Below are 18691 nucleotides of genomic sequence, written 5' to 3' on the forward strand. Positions count from 1 at the left end.
GATATAAAGTTGTGAAACATGGCTTTTGGAAGGAAAAAATAAATCAGCACAAAGGTGTCATAAAAGACAGCATTTCACTTTGTTGTGAAGAATGAACAGAATTTCGGTGACAGGAGGATGAGCATTCTGTCAGAAGCACCAAATTGGTTTAAATGAGGGTACAGGAAAAGATGGTTAAGCTAAAATCCAACTACAGAGGATCTCAAACATCATATAAAGAATTGAACTTTATTCTGTAGGCAACTAGGAGTTACTAAAGACTGTTATTCTATATTTCGGCATCTTTAGGCAGACACCAACAGAAGCTGTATGTTAGGAAGATTAATAAGTGGTACAGGAAAGACTGGAGCAAGGAAAACGCAGTTATGAATGGTGGAACTGTTTAAGGAACAGGGAGTCAGGGCCTGAAACAGTCATATGGCAGTGGGAATAAGCAGAAGTGACAGGCAGAATCAACAGATTTTGACTTAGACATGGGGAAATGTGGCTACGATTTCAGGCCTACATAACCTGAAGACAGTTACATATTTAGTTGAGAAGATGAAGAGAGGATACAATGAGAAAAAGCAGCATAATTTCTGTGCTGTTCCTGTTAAAGATACGTAGGCTGAATCTTAATCACGAGGAAACACTAGATGAACCCAAATTGAGGGATAATTCTGTATAACAACTGGCCTGTAATTGTTAAAAGTGTCAACGTCACAGAAGTCAAAGAAAGACCGAGGAACTGTGACTGAAGAAGAGTAAAGAGACGTGACAACTAAGTACAAAAGGTGACTCTAAACCACATCCACAGCCTCAGGATGCTGGTCTGAGGAACAGACAGTAATAATGTATCATTATCAGTTACTGAAATAATTAATAACATGTTCATATTAGTTAATTAAATAACATTAGTGTAAATTTCTTGCTGTGGTCGGTTGTATTATAGTTCTATAGGAAGTACACACTAAAGCATTTGGGATGATGGGGCTTCATATCAGCAACTAACTCTCAACTGGTTCAGGAAAAAAGGTTTTTTTGGGGCTGTACTTCCAACTTTTATGTAAGCTTGTGATTGTTTTACGGATAAGAAAAAGATTTAAAAACATTATGATGAGGGGCTTCCATGGTGGTCCAGTGGTAAAGAATCCACCTTCCAATGCAGGGGATGTGGGTTCAATCCCTGGTTGGGGAACTAAGATCCCACATGCCTCGGGGCAACTAAGCCCGCATGCCACAACTAGGGAGTGTGCACGGCACAAACTACAGAGCCCATGCGCTCTGGAGCCCACGTGCCACAACTAGAGAGAAGCCCTCGTGCCACAACGAAGAGCCCACGAGCCACAATGAAAGATCCCGCATGCCACAACTAAGACCCGACACAGCCAAAAATATAAATAAATAAGTAAATAAAATAAATATTTTAAAAAATTATGATGAGAAACATCAGCTCTGCCATATGACTACAGGTCTACATCACAGAATTTAGGGACAAACATTTGAAATTATTGTGACTTTTTTTTCATAATTTTTAGTTCTCTTCCCCAGCCCCCAGTTCCTTAAAGCCAACAGGGAAAAGCAAGAACACCAAGGAAGATTAGAAAGCTCCTGTTTTTCCCTACAATGTCCATTTGTTTCCAGAAGTTGCAGGAAGTTTCAAAAAATGAAATAATATATACATTTAAAAATAAAAGACAGGAAAGATGATCGTTGTACAGCACCAAGAGACGTGCACTACATATCCACAAGGGTCCATATTGGGCCAAGAAAGAAGAAAATAAATACTTTCATAGATGTAATATATGAGCTCCTTAAGTTCCTAAATCAGTCTCAAAAATGAAATTGTGCCTCAAATTTATGATCATATATAAAATGCTAACAGCTCCAATAACAGAGTAGCTTAGAGAAGATATAAAAATTCATGATCTTAAAACACACACACACACACACACACACATACCTTTCAAACACTGTATGTTCAAGAAAAGTGAATCTGAGTCTCAAAGGGGTAAGGGTGTGGTAATGAGATTAGAACCCATAGATGGTAGTGCAACTGGCCCAGGGAAAAAAGCAAACCAAAAAATACTGTGCTGCTCAAGATGGCAGACTAGAAGGACGTGTGCTTACTCCCTCTTGCGAAAGCACAGGAATCACAACTAACTGCTGAACAATCGCTGACAGGAAGACACTAGAACTCAACAAAAAAGATACCCCACATCCAAAGACAAAGGAGAAGCCACAATGAGATGGTAGGAGGGGCGCTATCACAATAAAATCAAATCCCATAACCGCTGGGTGGGTGACTCACAAACTGGAGAACACTTATACCACATAAGTCCACCCACTGGAGTGAAGGTTCTGAGCCCCACATCACGCTTCCCAACCTGGGGTCTGGCAACGGGAGGAGGAATTCCTAGAGAATCAGATTTTGAAGGCTAGAGGGATCTGACTGCAGCACGTCAGCAGGACTGGGGGAAACAGAGACTCCACTCTTGGAGGACACACACAAAGTAGTGTGCGCATCGGGACCCAGGGAAAGGAGCAGTGACCCCATAGGTAGGTCTGGAGACTGAACCAGACCTACCTACTAGTGTTGGAAGGTCTCCTGCAGAGGTGGGGGGTGGCTGTGGCTCACCAAGGGGACAAGGACACTGGCAGCAGAAATTCTGGGAAGTACTCCTTGGCGTGAGCCCTCCTAGAGTCCGCCACCAGCCCCACCAAAGAGCCGGGTAGGCTCCAGTGCTGGCCCGCCTCAGGCCAAACAACCAACAGGGAGGGAACCCAGCGCCACCCGTCAACAGACAAGCGGATTAAAGTTTTACTGAGCTCTGCCCTCCCCAGAGCAACACCCAGCTCTACCCGCCACCAGTCCCTCCCATCAGGAAGCTTGCACAAGCCTCTTGGATAGCCTCATCCACCAGAGGGCAGACAGTAGAAGCAAGTAGAACTACAATTCTGCAGCCCAAAGAACCAAAACTACATTCATAGAAAGACAGACAAAATGAAAAGGCAGAGGACTATGTACCAGATGAAGGAACAAGATGAAACCCCAGAAAAACACCTAAATGAAGTGGAGATAGGCAACATTCCAGAAAAAGAATTCAGAATAATGATAGTGAAGATGATCCAGGACCTTGGAAAAAGAATGGAGGCAAAGATCGAGAAGATGCAAGATATATTTAACAAAGACCTAGAAGAATTAAAGAATACCTAGAAGAATAAAAGAACAAACAAACAGAGATAAACAATACAATAACTGAAATGAAAATTACACTAGAAGGAATCAATAGTAGAATAACTGAGGCAGAACAGATAAGTGACCTGGAAGACAGAATGGTGGAATTCACTGCCCCGGAACAGAATAAAGAAAAAAGAATGAGGGCTTCCCTGGTGGCGCAGTGGTTGAGAATCTGCCTGCCGATGCAGGGGACATGGGCTCGTGCCCCGGTCCGGGAAGATCCCACATGCCGCGGAGTGGCTGGGCCCATGAGCCATGGCTGCTGAGCCTGCGCGTCCAGAGCGTGTGCTCCACAATGGGAGAGGCCCCAACAGTGAGAGGCCCGCGTACCGCAAAAAAAAAAAAAGAAAAAAGAAAAAAAAAAGAAAAATGAATGAAAAGAATGAAGACAGCCTAAGAGACCTCTGGGACAACACTAAAGGCAACAACATTTGCATTATAGGGGTTTTAGGAAGAGGAGAGAAAGAGAAAGGACCCAAGAATATATCTGAAGAGATTATAGTCAAAAACTTCCCTAACACGGGAAAGGAAATAGCCACCCAAGTCCAGGAAGCACAGAGAGTCCCAGGCAGGATAAACCCAAGGAGAAACACACCAAGACACACAGTAATCAACTTAACAAAAATTAAAGACAAAGAAAAATTACTGAAAGCAACAAGGGTAAAATGACAAATAACATACAAGGGAACTCCCATAAGGTTAACAGCTGATTTCTCAGCAGAAACTTTACAAGCCAGAAGGGAGTGACATGAAATATTTAAAGTGATGAAAGGGAAGAACCTACAACCAAGATTACATTACCCGGCAAGTATCTCATTCAGATTCAACAGAGAAATCAAAAGCTTTACAGACAAGCAAAAGCTTAAAGAATTCAGCACCACCAAACCAGCTCTGCAACAAATGCTAAATGAATTTCTCTAAGTGGAAAACACAAGAGAAGAAGACCTACAAACACAAACCCATAACAATTAAGAAAACGGTAATAGGGACATACATGTCGATAATTACCTTAAATGTGAATGGATTAAATGCTCCAACCAAAAGACACAGGCTTGCTGAATGGATACAAAAACAAGACCCAAATGTATGCTGTCTACAAGAGACCCACTTCAGACCTAGGGATGCATACAGACTGAAAGTGAGGGGATGCAAATGGAAATCAAAAGAAGCTGGAGTAGCAATACTCGTATCAGATAAAATAGTCTTTAAAAAAAAGACTGTTACAAGAGACAAGGAAGGACACTACATAATGATCAAGGGATCAATCCAAGAAGAAGATTTTACAATTATAAATATGTATGAGCAAACACAGAAGCACCTCAATACATAAGGCAAATGCTAACAGCTATAAAAGAGGAAATCAATGAAAACACAATAATAGTGGGGGACTTTAACACCTCATTTACTCTAGTGGACAGATCATCCAGACAGAAAATTAATAAGGAAACACAAACTTTAAACAACACAATAGGCCAGATAGATTTAATTGATATTAATAGGACATTCCATCCAAAAATAGCAGATTACACTTTCTTCTCAACTGCGCACGGAACATTCTCCAGGATAGATCACATCTTGAGTCACAAATCAAGCCTCGGTAAATTTAAGAAAATTGAAATCATATCAAACATCTTTTCTGACAATGCTATGAGATTAGAAATTAATTACAGGGAAAAAAATGTAAAAAACACAAACACATGGAGGCTAAACAATACATTATTAAATAACCAAGAGATCACTGAAGAAATCAAAGAGGAAATCAAAAAATACCTAGAGAGAAATGGCAATGAAAACACGACGATCCAAAACCTATGGGATGCAGCAAAAGCAATTCTAAGAAGGAAGTTTATAGCTATACAATCCTACCTCAAGAAACAAGAAAAATCTCAGATAAACAATCTAAACTTACACCTAGAAGAAATAGAGAAAGAAGAACAAACAAAACCCAAAGTTAGTAGAGGGAAAGAAATCATAAAGATCAGAGCAGAAATAAATGAAATAGAAACAAAGAAAACAGTAGCAAACATCAATAAAACGAAAAGCTGGTTCTTTGAGAAGATAAACAAAACTGATAAACCTTTAGCCAGACTCATCAAGAAAAAGAGGGAGAGGACTCAAATCAATAAAATTGGAAATTAAAAAGGAGAAATTACAATGGACACTGCAGAAACAGAAAGCATCATTAAGAGACCACTACAAGCAACTCTATGCCAATAAAATGGACAACCTGGAAGAAATGGACAAATTCTTAGAAAGATACGTATAACCTTCCAAGACTGAAACAGGAAGAAACAGAAAATATGAACAGACCAATCACAAGTAATGAAATTGAAACTGTGATTAAAAATCTTCCAACAAACAAAAGTCCAGGACCACATGGCTTTACAGGTGAATTCTATCAAACATTTAGAGAAGAGCTAACACCCACGCTTCTCAAACTGTTCCAAAAAACTGCAGAGGAAGGAACACTCCCAAACTCATTCTATGAGGCCACCAATACCCTGATACCAAAACCAGACAGAGATACTACAGAAAAAGAAAATTACAGGCCAATATCACATAGATGCAAAAGTCCTCAACAAAACAGTAGCAAACAGAATCCAACAGCATATTAAAAGGATCGTACACCATGATCAAGTGGGGTTTATCTCAGGAATGCAAGGATTCTTCAATATACACAAATCAATCAATATGATATACCATATAAACAAATTGAAGGAGAAAAACCATATGATCATTTCAATAGATGAAGAAAAAATTTTTGACAAAATTCAACACCCATTTATGATAAAAACTCTCCAGAAAGTGGGCACAGAGGGAACCTACCTCAACATAATAAAGGCCACATACGACAAACCCACAGTAAACACCATTCTCAATGGTGAAAAACTGAAAGCATTTCCTCTAAGATCAGGAACAAGACAAGGATGCCCACTCTTGCCACTATTATTCAACAGTTTTGCAAGTCCTAGCCATGGCAATCAGAGAAGAAAAAGAAATAAAAGGAATACAAATTGGAAAAGAAGTAAAACTGTCACTGTTTGCAGATGACATGATATTATACAAGGAGAATCCTAAAGATGCCACCGGTAAACTACTAGAGCTAATCAATGAATTTGGTAAAGTTGCAGGATACAAAATTAATGCACAAAAATCTCTCGCATTCCTATACACTAACAACAAGAGATCAGAAAGAGAAATTAAGGAAACAACCCTATTCACCATTGCAACAAAAAGAATAAAATGCCTAGGAATAAACCTACCTAAGGAGGTAAAAGACCTGTACTCAGAAAACTATAAGACACTGATGAAGGAAATCAAAGATGACACAAACACATGGAGAGATATACCATGTTCTTGGATTGGAAGAATCAATATTGTGAAAATGACTATACTACCCAAAGCAATCTACAGATGCAATGCAATCCCTATCAAATTACCAATGGGATTTTTTACAGAACTAGAACAAAAAATCTTAAAATCTGTATGGACACAAAAGACCCTGAATAGCCAAAGCAGTCTTGAGGGAAAAAAACGGAGCTGGAGGAATCAGACTCCCTGACTTCAGACTATACTACAAAGCTACAGTAATCAAGACAATATGGTATTGGCACAAAAACAGAAACATAGATCAATGGAACAAGATAGAAAGCCCAGAGATAAACCCACACACCTGTGGTCAACTAATCTGTGACAAAGGAGGCAAGGATATACAGAGAAAGAACAGTCTCTTCAATAAGTGGTGCTGGGAAAACTGGACAGCTACATGTAAAAAGAATGAAATTAGAACACTTCCTAACACCATACACAAAAATAAATTCAAAATGGATTAGAGACCTAAATGTAAGACCAGACACTATAAAACTCTTAGAGGAAAACATAGGAAGAACACTCTTTGACATAAATCACAGCAAGATCTTTTTTGACCCACCTCCTAGACTAATGGAAATAAAAACAAAAATAAACAAATGGGATCTAATGAAACGTAAAAGTTTTTGCACAGCAAAGGAACCTATAAACAAAACGAAAAGACAACCTTCAGAACGGAAGAAAATATTTGCAAACGAATCAACGGACAAAGGATTAATCTCCAAAATATGTAAACCGCTCATGCAGCTCAATATTAAGAAAAAACAAACAACCCAATCAAAAAGTGGGCAGAAGACCTAAATAGACATTTCTCCAAAGAAGACATACAGATGGCCACGAGGCACATGAAAAGCTGCTCAACATCACTAATTATAAGAGAAATGCAATCAAAACTACAATGAGGTATCACCTCACACTGGTCAGAATGGGCATCATCAGAAAATCTACAAACAACAAATGCTGGAGAGGGTGTGGAGAAAAGAAAAACCCTCTTGCACTGTTGGTGGGAATGTAAATTTATACAGCCACTATGGAGAACAGTATGGAGGTTCCTTAAAAAACGAAAAATAGAATTACCATATGACCCAGCAATCCCACTGCTGGGCATATACCTAGAGAAAGCCATAATTCAAAAAGACACATGTAAAAAAAAAAAAAAAAAAAAAAAAAAAAAGACACATGCACCCCACTGTTCATTGCAGCACTATTTACAATAGCCAGGTCATGGGTGCAACTTAAATGCCCATTGACAGATGAATGGATAAAGAAGATGCGGTACATATACACAATGGAATATTACTCAGCCATAAAAAGGAACAAAAATTGGGTCATTTGTAGAGACATGGATGGACTTAGAGACTGTCATACAGAGTGAAGTAAGCTAGAAAGAGAAAAAACAAATATCGTATATTAACACATAAATGTGGAATTTAGAAAAATGGTACAGATGAACCGGTTTGCAAGGCAGAAATGGAGGCACATGTAGAGAACAAACGTATGGACATCAAGGGGGGAAGTGGGGGTGGGTGAAGGGGTGGTGGGATGAATTGGGAGATTGGGATTGACATGTATACACTAATATGTATAAAAGAGATAACTAAAAAGAACCGGTTGTATATAAATAAATAAATAAATAAATAAATGCTGTGCTAATTGCAGCTTATTTAAAGCCTCTAGTCCTATAATTCTTTGAATTATTTGAAACTGAAACAGGAGGAAAAAATAAATAAATAAAGGAAATCAAGTTCCTGGTGACTCTTTGCTGTCTTTAGTCCCATCTGCAAGGGAATTCCATTGGCTCGGCATCCTGTTTGGTGAGAAAAGCTTCTGGAGTGGCCCCACAGGAAGGACTGTTTATGATGAAATAAGTTTACACAACAGAGAAATTTAAAACATGCAATATATAAAACTATTATGTCTTACAAGAAGGAGAAGATATTATGTCAAAAATGAGCTTTTTCAAATAATGCTTAATATTTGTATGCCTGGTAACAAAAGTCAGAGAATAATAGTAAGGACATGACAAGAAAACCAGCTTCTTACTTTTAATATTCCCTTAAACCAACATTAAATCTAGGACCAAACCCTAACATTACATGATCTTTTCCCCTCTCATTCCTAAATAGAAATCACATGTGAGATATTTACCACAAAGTAAAGAAAGAGTTCTTCCATTTGCAATATCAGTATTATCATGTAACAGTCTCTTCTGTTCATATATGGGTTACACTTTGCTTCCCCCATTCCCAACTCACAGTGCTACTGAAATTCACTGAAAGGAAAACCACTGGTATAGGTCTGAGGCAAATCTGACTCTTTCTAGACAAATTTCTTCAAAATATAATCATGGGTATATTATATTCTGTACTTTTCATGAAATCTGAAGGGGCAGTAAAATTCTTAACCTATCTGAAACAGGCCACAAGCCGGCCAATATTAAAAAGCCCACAGAAACTATTCAAGAATTTGAGTTTGATACTAGACAAGGCAAGAGAACCAGTGTGTCTGTGTTCTCATATCAACCTAACACCCCTGCAGGACAAGAGTCTCCCCGCTGTCCTCACCTCACTCACTCATCCTCGGGCACTCTACCTATACTATTATGCTCCTGCCACAGTGGCCTTCATACTATTGCTGAACATGGAGTCACCTACATCTCGGGGCCTTCTAGCCCTGGATTTTCAGGGTTAAATTCCCACCTCGCTCAAGCGCTCCATAACATCTTACCTTCTCAATGACCACCCTATTTAGAATTACAAACTGTGTCTCCAGAACTCCTCAACACCTACCTTTCCTGCTTTTTCCCAGAGTACTTACCACTTTCTAGCAACTGTATGATTTATTTCCCTTATTAGAAACCCCGCAAGGCAGGAATTTGGGGGTATTTTATTCTTTGATGAATCAGCACCTACTACACACTGCAGGCACTCAAATATTTGGTGAATGATTAATAAAACTTCAATTTTTCTATGGTACAGTAATCTCTGGGATTAATACAACAGCCCACTACCCTCTACAGCCCCAGTAACCCCCAAGTGTACACCTCATTCAAATGACCTGCTTGGATGCCCACTGCCTATGAATTCTGATTCACAGAGTCTAACATGTAGTGAGATACTCAATGTTTGTGAAATTAATGAAATTCAATGTTCTGAACATATGAAATTAAGTTTCTCTTAAGGTAGGTGACTTCTATTATAAAATCACACTCAGATAATTAATTGCAGATACCTCTTTTTTAAAGGTCACCTTAAGGCATAGTCAAAAGGCTACTGTCTGGTTCCACCTTTTTTTCTTCAAGGACAATGAAAAGATGCATTGAATGATGTCATAGGGCTTCCATGGTGGCGCAGTGGTTGAGAGTCTGCCTGCCAATGCAGGGGACATGGGTTCGTGCCCCGGTCCTGGAAGATCCCACATGCCGCAGAGCGGCTGGGCCCATGAGCCGTGGCCACTGAGCCTGTGCGTCCGGAGCCTGTGCTCCGCAACGGGAGAGGCTGCAACAGTGAGAGGCCCGCGTAGCGCAAAAAAAAAAAAAAAAAAATGTCATAAAAATAAGCACTGCCTTAACCCACTCAAATCTAAAAGAAATCAGGCCAAATTTAAATAGGATCAGGTAGCAGGCTTTATGAGAAATGGTTAGATTTTTATTATCCTCTATTCTGGGAGAGAAACAACATAACCAGCACAAGTCTGTCACACTAATTAAAAGTTTTAGGGACTAATTTTAAAATATATTATCTAAAGGCTGGTAGTGGCAAGTTTTAAAAATGGCCACAAATTCTTTGACCTGCCTCCCATTTGCAGTGGAGTCTGATTCCCCATGCCCTGCAATCTGGGCTGGCCTTGGTGACTTGCTTGTTAACAACAGATCACAGAAGGTCATGGGGTTTCAGCAGGTTCTTTGGGAATGCTCGCTCTCTGCAGGGTCCTATCTGGATACCTGGTCTCCATGCTGTGAGGAGCCCACGCCACATGGAGAGGACACGTGAAGGTGCTCTGGTCAACAGCCTCAGCTGAGCCCAGCCTTCAAGTCACTCCAGCCCAAGTGATGTGTAAGTGAAGAAGCCTCCAGATGATCCCAGCCCCCAGCCATCAGAGTCTTCCCCAGCCGCCTGGGTCTTCCAAGTTCAAGCCCCAGACACTGTGGAGCAAAGACAAGCTATCCCTGCTGTGCCCTGACCGAATTCCTGACCCGCAGAATCTGTGAGCATAATAAGATGGCTGTTGTTTCACACCACTAAGCTTAGGGGGTGGTTAGAGAGGCAACAGATAAACTGGAAAATGAGTGCTAACCCGAAGTCTATATCTAATTACCATATTTCATTTTCTGTCTGCCAGTAGAGCCTAGATTTCATTATCTAGCACAGATAGGTCATTTATCCAGAGGTCACGCATCACGTGGATCCATGCTCTAGGATAGGGCAAAGAAATTATCTATGGTAACTTTGAGAGCTGTTACCATTTGTTTTTCAGTCACCTAAATCTGTGTGCTGAGTCAACAAGGCTGATGTACCTATGGCAAATAACTAGCTAAGTGCTAGCTACATACATATATATATATATATATATATATATATATATATAAGCATAGATACACATACATTTACATATATGAACATATATGTACACTTAGGCCAAAGCATACTATTTCTAGTTAATACCTTATATGAGAGAGAGAAGATAACACTGTAGCTTTGTTAGCAGGGAGCTTCTCACAAGGCTCCATGTGGTGTTCACGACATTAATGAATTATATTCTTCCCCAAAGAATCAATTTATGAAACTAAAAATGATCAACACTTCCAAGAGACAACAAGGATGCATGTACCACAGATCAGAAAAAATATTAAGGGAAAATTCTGATTTAAGAAAACAGGCTTAAATCAATGAAAATGAGACATACTACTTTTTTCTTGTTTTTCAATGCAAACCAGATCAATCCTACCACAAAATATTATACAGCTGAAGAGTAGAGGGCTCAAGGCTGATAACATGAAATATTTCACTAGAGCAAAAGTGATTTTAGAAGTATTAAAAAAGCAAAGAGCAAATGTATGTCTCACACTCACAATGGAGATTCTTCTCAAAGTGAAAAAACAAAACAAAAAAACCCAATTGCTCCCCCTTTATTATAACTTTTCTGTAGTCAACACTGCCCTCTAGTGATATAAAAGTCAAATATCAGAAAGCGAACATCACTGTTGGTTCACTTGAGTATGTTTTAGTCAGAGAATCTAGTTTGGACTACAAATCCCACCAAAGACAGAATAAATAGATTCAGGATGACCTTTATTATATACTGTATGTTAAATTAGAAACTCTTTTAAAAGGTATTAAATCAAGGACACTAATTCACGGAAACAGCAGCTTTTAAATACTATGGGAACAAAACATCGCTACACAGTGAATTACATCTTCACATAAAATTATGCTATTCAAGAAAGACCCTGAAGGGCTTCTCTGGTGGCGCAGTGGTTGGGAGTCCGCCTGCAGATGCTGGGGACACGGGTTCGTGCCCCGGTCCGGGAGGATCCCACAGGCCTTGGAGCGGCTGGGCCTGTGAGCCATGGCCGCTGAGCCTGCGCGTCCGGAGCCTGTGCTCCGCAGCGGGAGAGGCCACAGCAGTGAGGGGCCTGCGTACCGCAAAAAAAAAGAAAGACCCTGAAGACTTATCACCTAAGATATGAGAATACGTAGGATAGTGAGATTAAAGCCTCACCATCTGTAGACAAGAAAATTCAACAGGAAACGAGCCAGGCTAGTTCTCATGGTGTGTGTAAACACACTGAAAAGTGTCCCTAGAAACCAAGACCTCACATACCTGCCAGCGCTGCCCATTAGTATACCTGACTCCTCCTTTTAGGAAAAGAGCTCAAGAAAAAGAGTACTTTTGGTTGCTAAGTGTTTACTGAGCCCAGGAAATTTTCCAAGAAAAGAAAGACTTACCAAGGGTGGTGCCGTCCTGCCCCGTGATGCACTTCATAGAAGTGATGATCTGCTCCACAACAGGTGGTGACAGTGACGTGGCGTACACTGCACTATGAGAATGTGTCCGCAGGTAGTCGATCAGCTCCTGGGGAGTTCACAGAAGCAAGTCATTAGAGGCAGTGCGTGAATTCACCGGCAATGTCACTGCCTTCCTCCCAGGTGACAGAAGCCTCCTCCCTTCAATAGCACTGGAATAGGCACATCTATCTGAGACACGAGATCAACCAATACGGTCAAAGCACACTGTCAGCAACAACCGGGTCAGACACATGGCAACATCCTTAGGCTTTGTTTGTTTTTTTTTTTTGGGCTGTGCTGCGCAGCTTGTGGGATCTTAGTTCCCAGACCAGGGATTGAACCTGCGCCCTCAGCAGTGAAAGAGAGGAGTCCCGACCACTGGGCCGCCAGGGAATTCTCTGTTTCGTTTTTTAAACGTGCCACAACATGAAAGGAAGAAGAACTAGTTTTAAAGAAGACCTCTAAACTTAGAGAACGTATCATTTAATGTTATAAACAGCTCTGCAATGCTAAATTCAACAAAAAAGCGTTTGAATTGCTGTTTAGATACAACCTACTTCTAAGTATTACAGAAAATATCATTTGCATCTTATCCCATGCCTGCAAAGCTCATCCTTACATTCCCAAATAAGAGACAGGTCTCTAATATCAATTTTAAAGACACTAAATGTCCTCTCCAGATAAACAGAGATTTATAAAATGATATAAATGTGGCAAAAGTTAAACAGAAATTCATTGGGTCTTTCATAAGGACACTAAAGCCATCTCACTGAATAAAAAAAAAAAACTTGTCTGTCAGTCACAAAAATTTCAAAACGATCAGTTGTATATCTCTATTCTCTGATACCTTTTAACTTCACTAAGTCTTTATATAAAATGTGCACACAAAGAAGCTTATGTTCCAGAACCAAAACAGGAGACAGAAAATGCCGCCAGAAAACAGTGTAGATACTAAAAATTGTACAAAACCAAAAAAAACATAAATACACGGTACCTCAATGATCTCCCAGAGTATTATTTTTCTATCCTTTTGTTTAGCAACAAATCTTACCAAAAACCAATCAATTCTCCAAAGTGAGCCTGGTCCTTTCAAAAATTGAAGTAAATATCTATTGAACTCGACTAAAACCACTGATAATGGGGTTTCTCTAAAAGACAATGAATTATTAAGAGAAAGTCCATGCTTTAAGACTCCCAGCGTCAAATTTTAAAGAGGAATTTAAGGACATTTATTTAAGGACATTTAAGCACCTATCATGTACTATGTACAAATACTTGACATACACTGTTTTTTTTCCTAATACTGGAGAGTTTTTTAAAATAACAGTTTTATTGATATACAATTCACATACCATAGTATTCACTTTTTCAAACTGTATAATTTAGTGGCTTTCAGTATATTCACAGAGCTGTGCGACTTTCATTACTATCTAATTTTAGAACATTTTCATTACCTCAAAAAGAAACCTCATACCCATTAGCAGTCACTTTCCACTTCCCCCATCTCCTGAGGCCCTGGCAACCACTAACCTATTTCTGTCTCTATGATTTGCCTATTCTGGATATATCATATAAAAAAAATACTTTAGCCTTTTGTGACTGACTTCTTTAATTGAACATAAGGCTTTCAAGGTTATTTCTACGTTATAGCATGGACATGTATTATTTTTTAAACCTTAACTACAATCTTATAAGCCAGGCACATTTATCTCTGTTTTCCTGATAAGGAAATCGGAAGGTTAAATACTTTGCCCAAGGTCTCATGAAGTTTGGGAAATACTCAAACCTAGGGCTCTGTCTCCATGGTTGAACCATTTCCACCATGCTACATTGATTCTCAAATACCCCAGAGTTCACTACGTAATTTTTGAATTGGAAAATACAATGCCTTGTTAGTACACGAGAGCTAGCAGAGTAATCTTTTTTCTTCCTGTCTTGATGCTCACCCAAGATGCATCTGAATCCAAGGGTAGGGGAAGAAACTGGTCTTCTATCCCCCACCAGTTCCCCTGACATCCCCCACTATGTTTGAAATAGTGAGCACAGCTCAAACCCAATAGAAGACTATGGCAAACAGGCAGCACCACTGTGTGTTCTTTCATACAAGAGGGTATTCTGTACTCAGACCAGGCTGTAGTTTAGAACGAATAAGAAAACAACAATGAACAGAACCAGCTTATCAGAGTCACTCACCAGGCAGCTGAAGTGTGAAGTGTGCTGGCATTATACGCCTAAATCACAAACAAATTTAGGATCTCCACATCCAAGTTTGGGACTCTATCTGCTAAATGTGAGTAACCAAATCGAAATCTAGTAGCCAGTACCTTTATGAACCTTAACTGCTTGATTCTCGGGGCCCATTTACCTTCTTGCCTCCGATGTATCCTCCAGCAGCACCAAAGCTCTTTGTGAATGTTCCCATCATAATGTCCACATCCTCAGGATCCAGGCCAAAGTAATCCACCACACCTCGGCCTGTAGGGCCCAGAGCCCCAATGCTGTGAGCTTCATCTAGATACAAGTATGCCTTGTATTTCTTCTTAAGGGCAATCACTTCAGGAAGGCGAACAATAGATCCCTCCATGCTGGCAAAACAGGGTAAAAAATACACACACTGAGACTTCTTAACTCTCAAAAATTAGGAGTTGGACACTTTATTATTATTAATTTTTTAAGTTTACTGCCTTTCTAAATGGTCTGACAACTCTGCCTGTGGTTTTTTTTTTTAGCAGTTTTAACAATTCTTTATTTCCTTGGGTTCATACTAACTCAGGTGAACTTCCAGACAACTTTAGAATAAAAAAATTTTCCCCAGATATATTACACTTGTGGTCCATAATCTTCTCATTCGGTCTCAACAATACCATTGGAACCAAGTTGCAATCTATATTATTAGTCTTCTACATAAAACATGTAACAGTTCTTAACTTACTTTTCCAGTACATTTTATAAGGCAGTTCTGTTATTAACTCACTACTCTCTTCCAGCACTTATTAAATCTTTGTTCATTAATAGACTGCAATGGTTTTTTATCCCCCAAAGGAAAAAGAAAGGATTAATATTTATTGAACATCAACAAGGTGCTGAGTTCATTACACTAGTTTTCCATATTCAGAGTTACAACAAGATTTGGGAACAAGAAAAAATAAGATTACCCTCCAAAGGCTAAACTACAAAGCAGCACATGGTGAAGGAAATTAGCCAGCCTTAAAAGAAGCATACCTCTGGTTTTAAACTGGCAAAGAAAGACAATGCCATGGATGACTGGATCTTTTAAAACAAACACCAGAATACAAGTGATCTTAATTCACCACAGAGGGACAGAGGTCACAGTAGATTCTTCTGAAGTTTGTAATTATAGGCAACATTAGACTTTGCATCACATTGCATGTGTAATTAAAATGACATGAAAAGAATAAAAAAACATTAGGAGATGAGAGAATAAATGCAAGGGCTGCAAATAGGTAAGCAAAATAAAGTATTTCTTAAAATTAAATGGCGTGTAATTTGTTCTGACATATTAGGAAACATATTCCAATTCTTGCCCCTATGTATAAACCCCCTCTACAAACAGTGGAAAAAATAAAGGAGCCAAATAGAAAGGAGATCTGGAGATCATACAGCATGATGGAAAGAATAAAGAAGAGCCAGGTATTTTAACAAGTCAGAAACCCTGTCTCCTTAGTTCCAGAGGAGTCTAGATTAGTCTATGACTCCATGGCGCAAATCAGACATAAGAATAATAAAGCAGGATTACCTATATATTCCCTCCACAAGGATTAGAATTTTCTTCCAGGGCCTTCGTGTCCGAGGTTGACCATAAACAATGGCATCTTTCAACAACTTCTCTAGGCTTTGCATATCTATGGCACACAAAAAATAATTTCAGCACAAAGTATCTTCCTCTTTGCCAACTTTATTCCTAAAGTGCAAATATACATTTCTTATTCAGGAAGTGTGTCTCAGATAGCAAAGGACATTAACATAATTAGAACTGGGCAGAAAAAGATAGGGCCAAATGGGTAAGCTACTGCTGGCTTGAATTAAAATCTCATCTAGAATGTAACAAGTGTTCAAAACCACAGAAACTCGACTAAATGAGTGTGGCACAAGTGATTCAGTTGGTTAGCATGCTTATGAAATGACCAGTGTTTCATGTGAAATACCTTGCCATTCAGTTAGCTTTTTTTGTATTTATACAATCAACTGTATCTTTAATCCTAGTGAGTCACTCAGAAGTAAATGCATAAAGAAGGCTGAGCAAGAAAGTGTGAATGAAGTACTACAAATACATGCACCTCCTAAGAAGCAAAATATGGGAGAAAAGCTTCAAAGTGTACACCCCATTTCCTTTCACCTAGGATATATTCAATCAAAGCCTGCTAAGTAGCTTCATCTTGGTAGTGGGTTGAATATACACCAGTCTGGGCAAGCATGAATCTATGTGTTAGCAAGCTTGGCCATCAGTTGAGACTGTTCCATGTCTGACTTGACCAGTTGCCTGTCCACAACCAAGGTCTTCTGGCTCTGTTGGTCCTTAAGGTGGTTAACAGGCCCGGGAAACACTTGGCTAGTACTACCACTAATGAGGAGCATAATTTTCCTGTTAAAGACAAATGCTTTGAAGACCACTGCTACCACCACTACAGACTGCATACTTAAAAACACCTGCCCTGAAACAATGCCCCTACGAACCCCCCGCCCAAAAATCTATGCAACATTAAGTCTAGGGTGTGTTTACCAGGGGTGGGAGGCATCCCATAAATCTGATTTTATATTCTTTACTGTTCATCACTGAAGGAAGGGGTTACAAACTTACATGAATTTGCTCTCTTCATAAAAGAAGAGAGCAAATTGGCAGAAAAGAGAAATAAGATAATAAAAACACATACTACAAACACAAAATGGCCAAAAGCTGTGACTGTGTTTACACCTTTGGTTATTCATAACAAAATAATCTATCTGCTATCTAACCTAGAGATAGGAGATGCTCCCACAAAGTAAAAAGTCTCATCTGAAGCCACTAGTCTTGCTGCAGAGGGCGACATGTGGCAAACAGCAGGAGACAAGTAAAAATGGACTCATTGTTTCAGTTTCCTCTGTTTATATACAGAAGGGAAGGGAAAAATAAACACTGATTCAAAATTTTAGATGAAAGGAAATATCTATGGAATGCTTGACCATATTATCTACTCAGGAAAAAAAAAATTCAATATCTCTCTCATAGTATACTCTCCAAATCCCATGTAAACTAAAGATTTAGATAAAAATGGGGAAGGCCATTACACAAAATCCAAACAAAAGTCTTAAGACAATAAATGTGACAACATAAACATTTTAATAAGTCTACACAGCAAGACACTAAAAACAAAGTTAAAAATAAAAAATACTGCAACATAAAGGGCTTTATTAATCAGTAAAAAGAGAAACAGTTTGGGGCTTCCCTGGTAGCACAGTGGTTGAGAGTCCGCCTGCCGATGCAGGGGACACAGGTTCGTGCCCCGGTCCGGGAAGATCCCACATGCCGCAGAGTGGCTGGGCCCGTGAGCCATGGCCGCTGAGCCTGTGAGTCCGGACGGAGCCTGTGCTCCGCAACAGGAGAGGCCACAACAGTGAGAGGCCCACGTACCACAAAAAAAAAAAAAAAAAAAAAAGTTGCTCAACACTTAATAATCAAAGCAATAAAAATTAATATGTTATTGGACTTATTAGATTAGAAAAGATTTTAAATGATGCATAATGGCCTATGTTGGCCTGTGAGTAGAAACAGTCACTGTTTTTGAGTTGAGTTGTTGTGTAAAAATTTGTACCATATTTGGAGGCAATCTGGAAAAGCATAGCAAATTTATACCATTTTAACCATGCATTCTAAAGACTGCTGGGAATTTATCCTAAGGTACTAACCAGACCAGTGAGCAAAAATGTGAATGTTAAGTAGTACTGTTTCTAGCAGAAAAATTCAGAAACAACCTGGATGTTCAAACTGAGGGATGGACTGAATGAGGGCACTGCCTGCCACCCCGGCATTATGGGAGGAGGACAGTCACACGTACTCCAAAGTTCCCGATGTGTTGCAAGAAAACAGCAAGTCATA

At 39.4% G+C, this 18691-nt stretch overlaps 1 protein-coding gene across 4 annotated transcripts in view; it reads right to left on the minus strand.

Annotated features, from left to right (window-relative positions):
- The window catches only part of SPTLC2 (serine palmitoyltransferase long chain base subunit 2), a 111556-nt gene that overhangs the window by 49055 nt on the left and 43810 nt on the right, over positions 1-18691 (minus strand). For all 4 annotated transcript variants that reach the window (XM_027120172.1, XM_027120173.1, XM_027120175.1 and 1 more), the window contains exons 7-9: positions 16355-16460; positions 14963-15182; positions 12538-12664 (exon numbers count right to left, since the gene is read on the minus strand). In XM_027120172.1, the coding sequence (XP_026975973.1) occupies positions 12538-12664; positions 14963-15182; positions 16355-16460 (453 nt within the window). The remainder of the gene's footprint in view (positions 1-12537; positions 12665-14962; positions 15183-16354; positions 16461-18691) is intronic.

This window comes from Aethalodelphis obliquidens, unplaced genomic scaffold, assembly GCF_003676395.1.
Source record: "Aethalodelphis obliquidens isolate GAN/ISIS:26980383/991018 unplaced genomic scaffold, ASM367639v1 scaffold21, whole genome shotgun sequence".
Classification (NCBI taxonomy): Eukaryota; Metazoa; Chordata; class Mammalia; order Artiodactyla; family Delphinidae; genus Aethalodelphis; species Aethalodelphis obliquidens.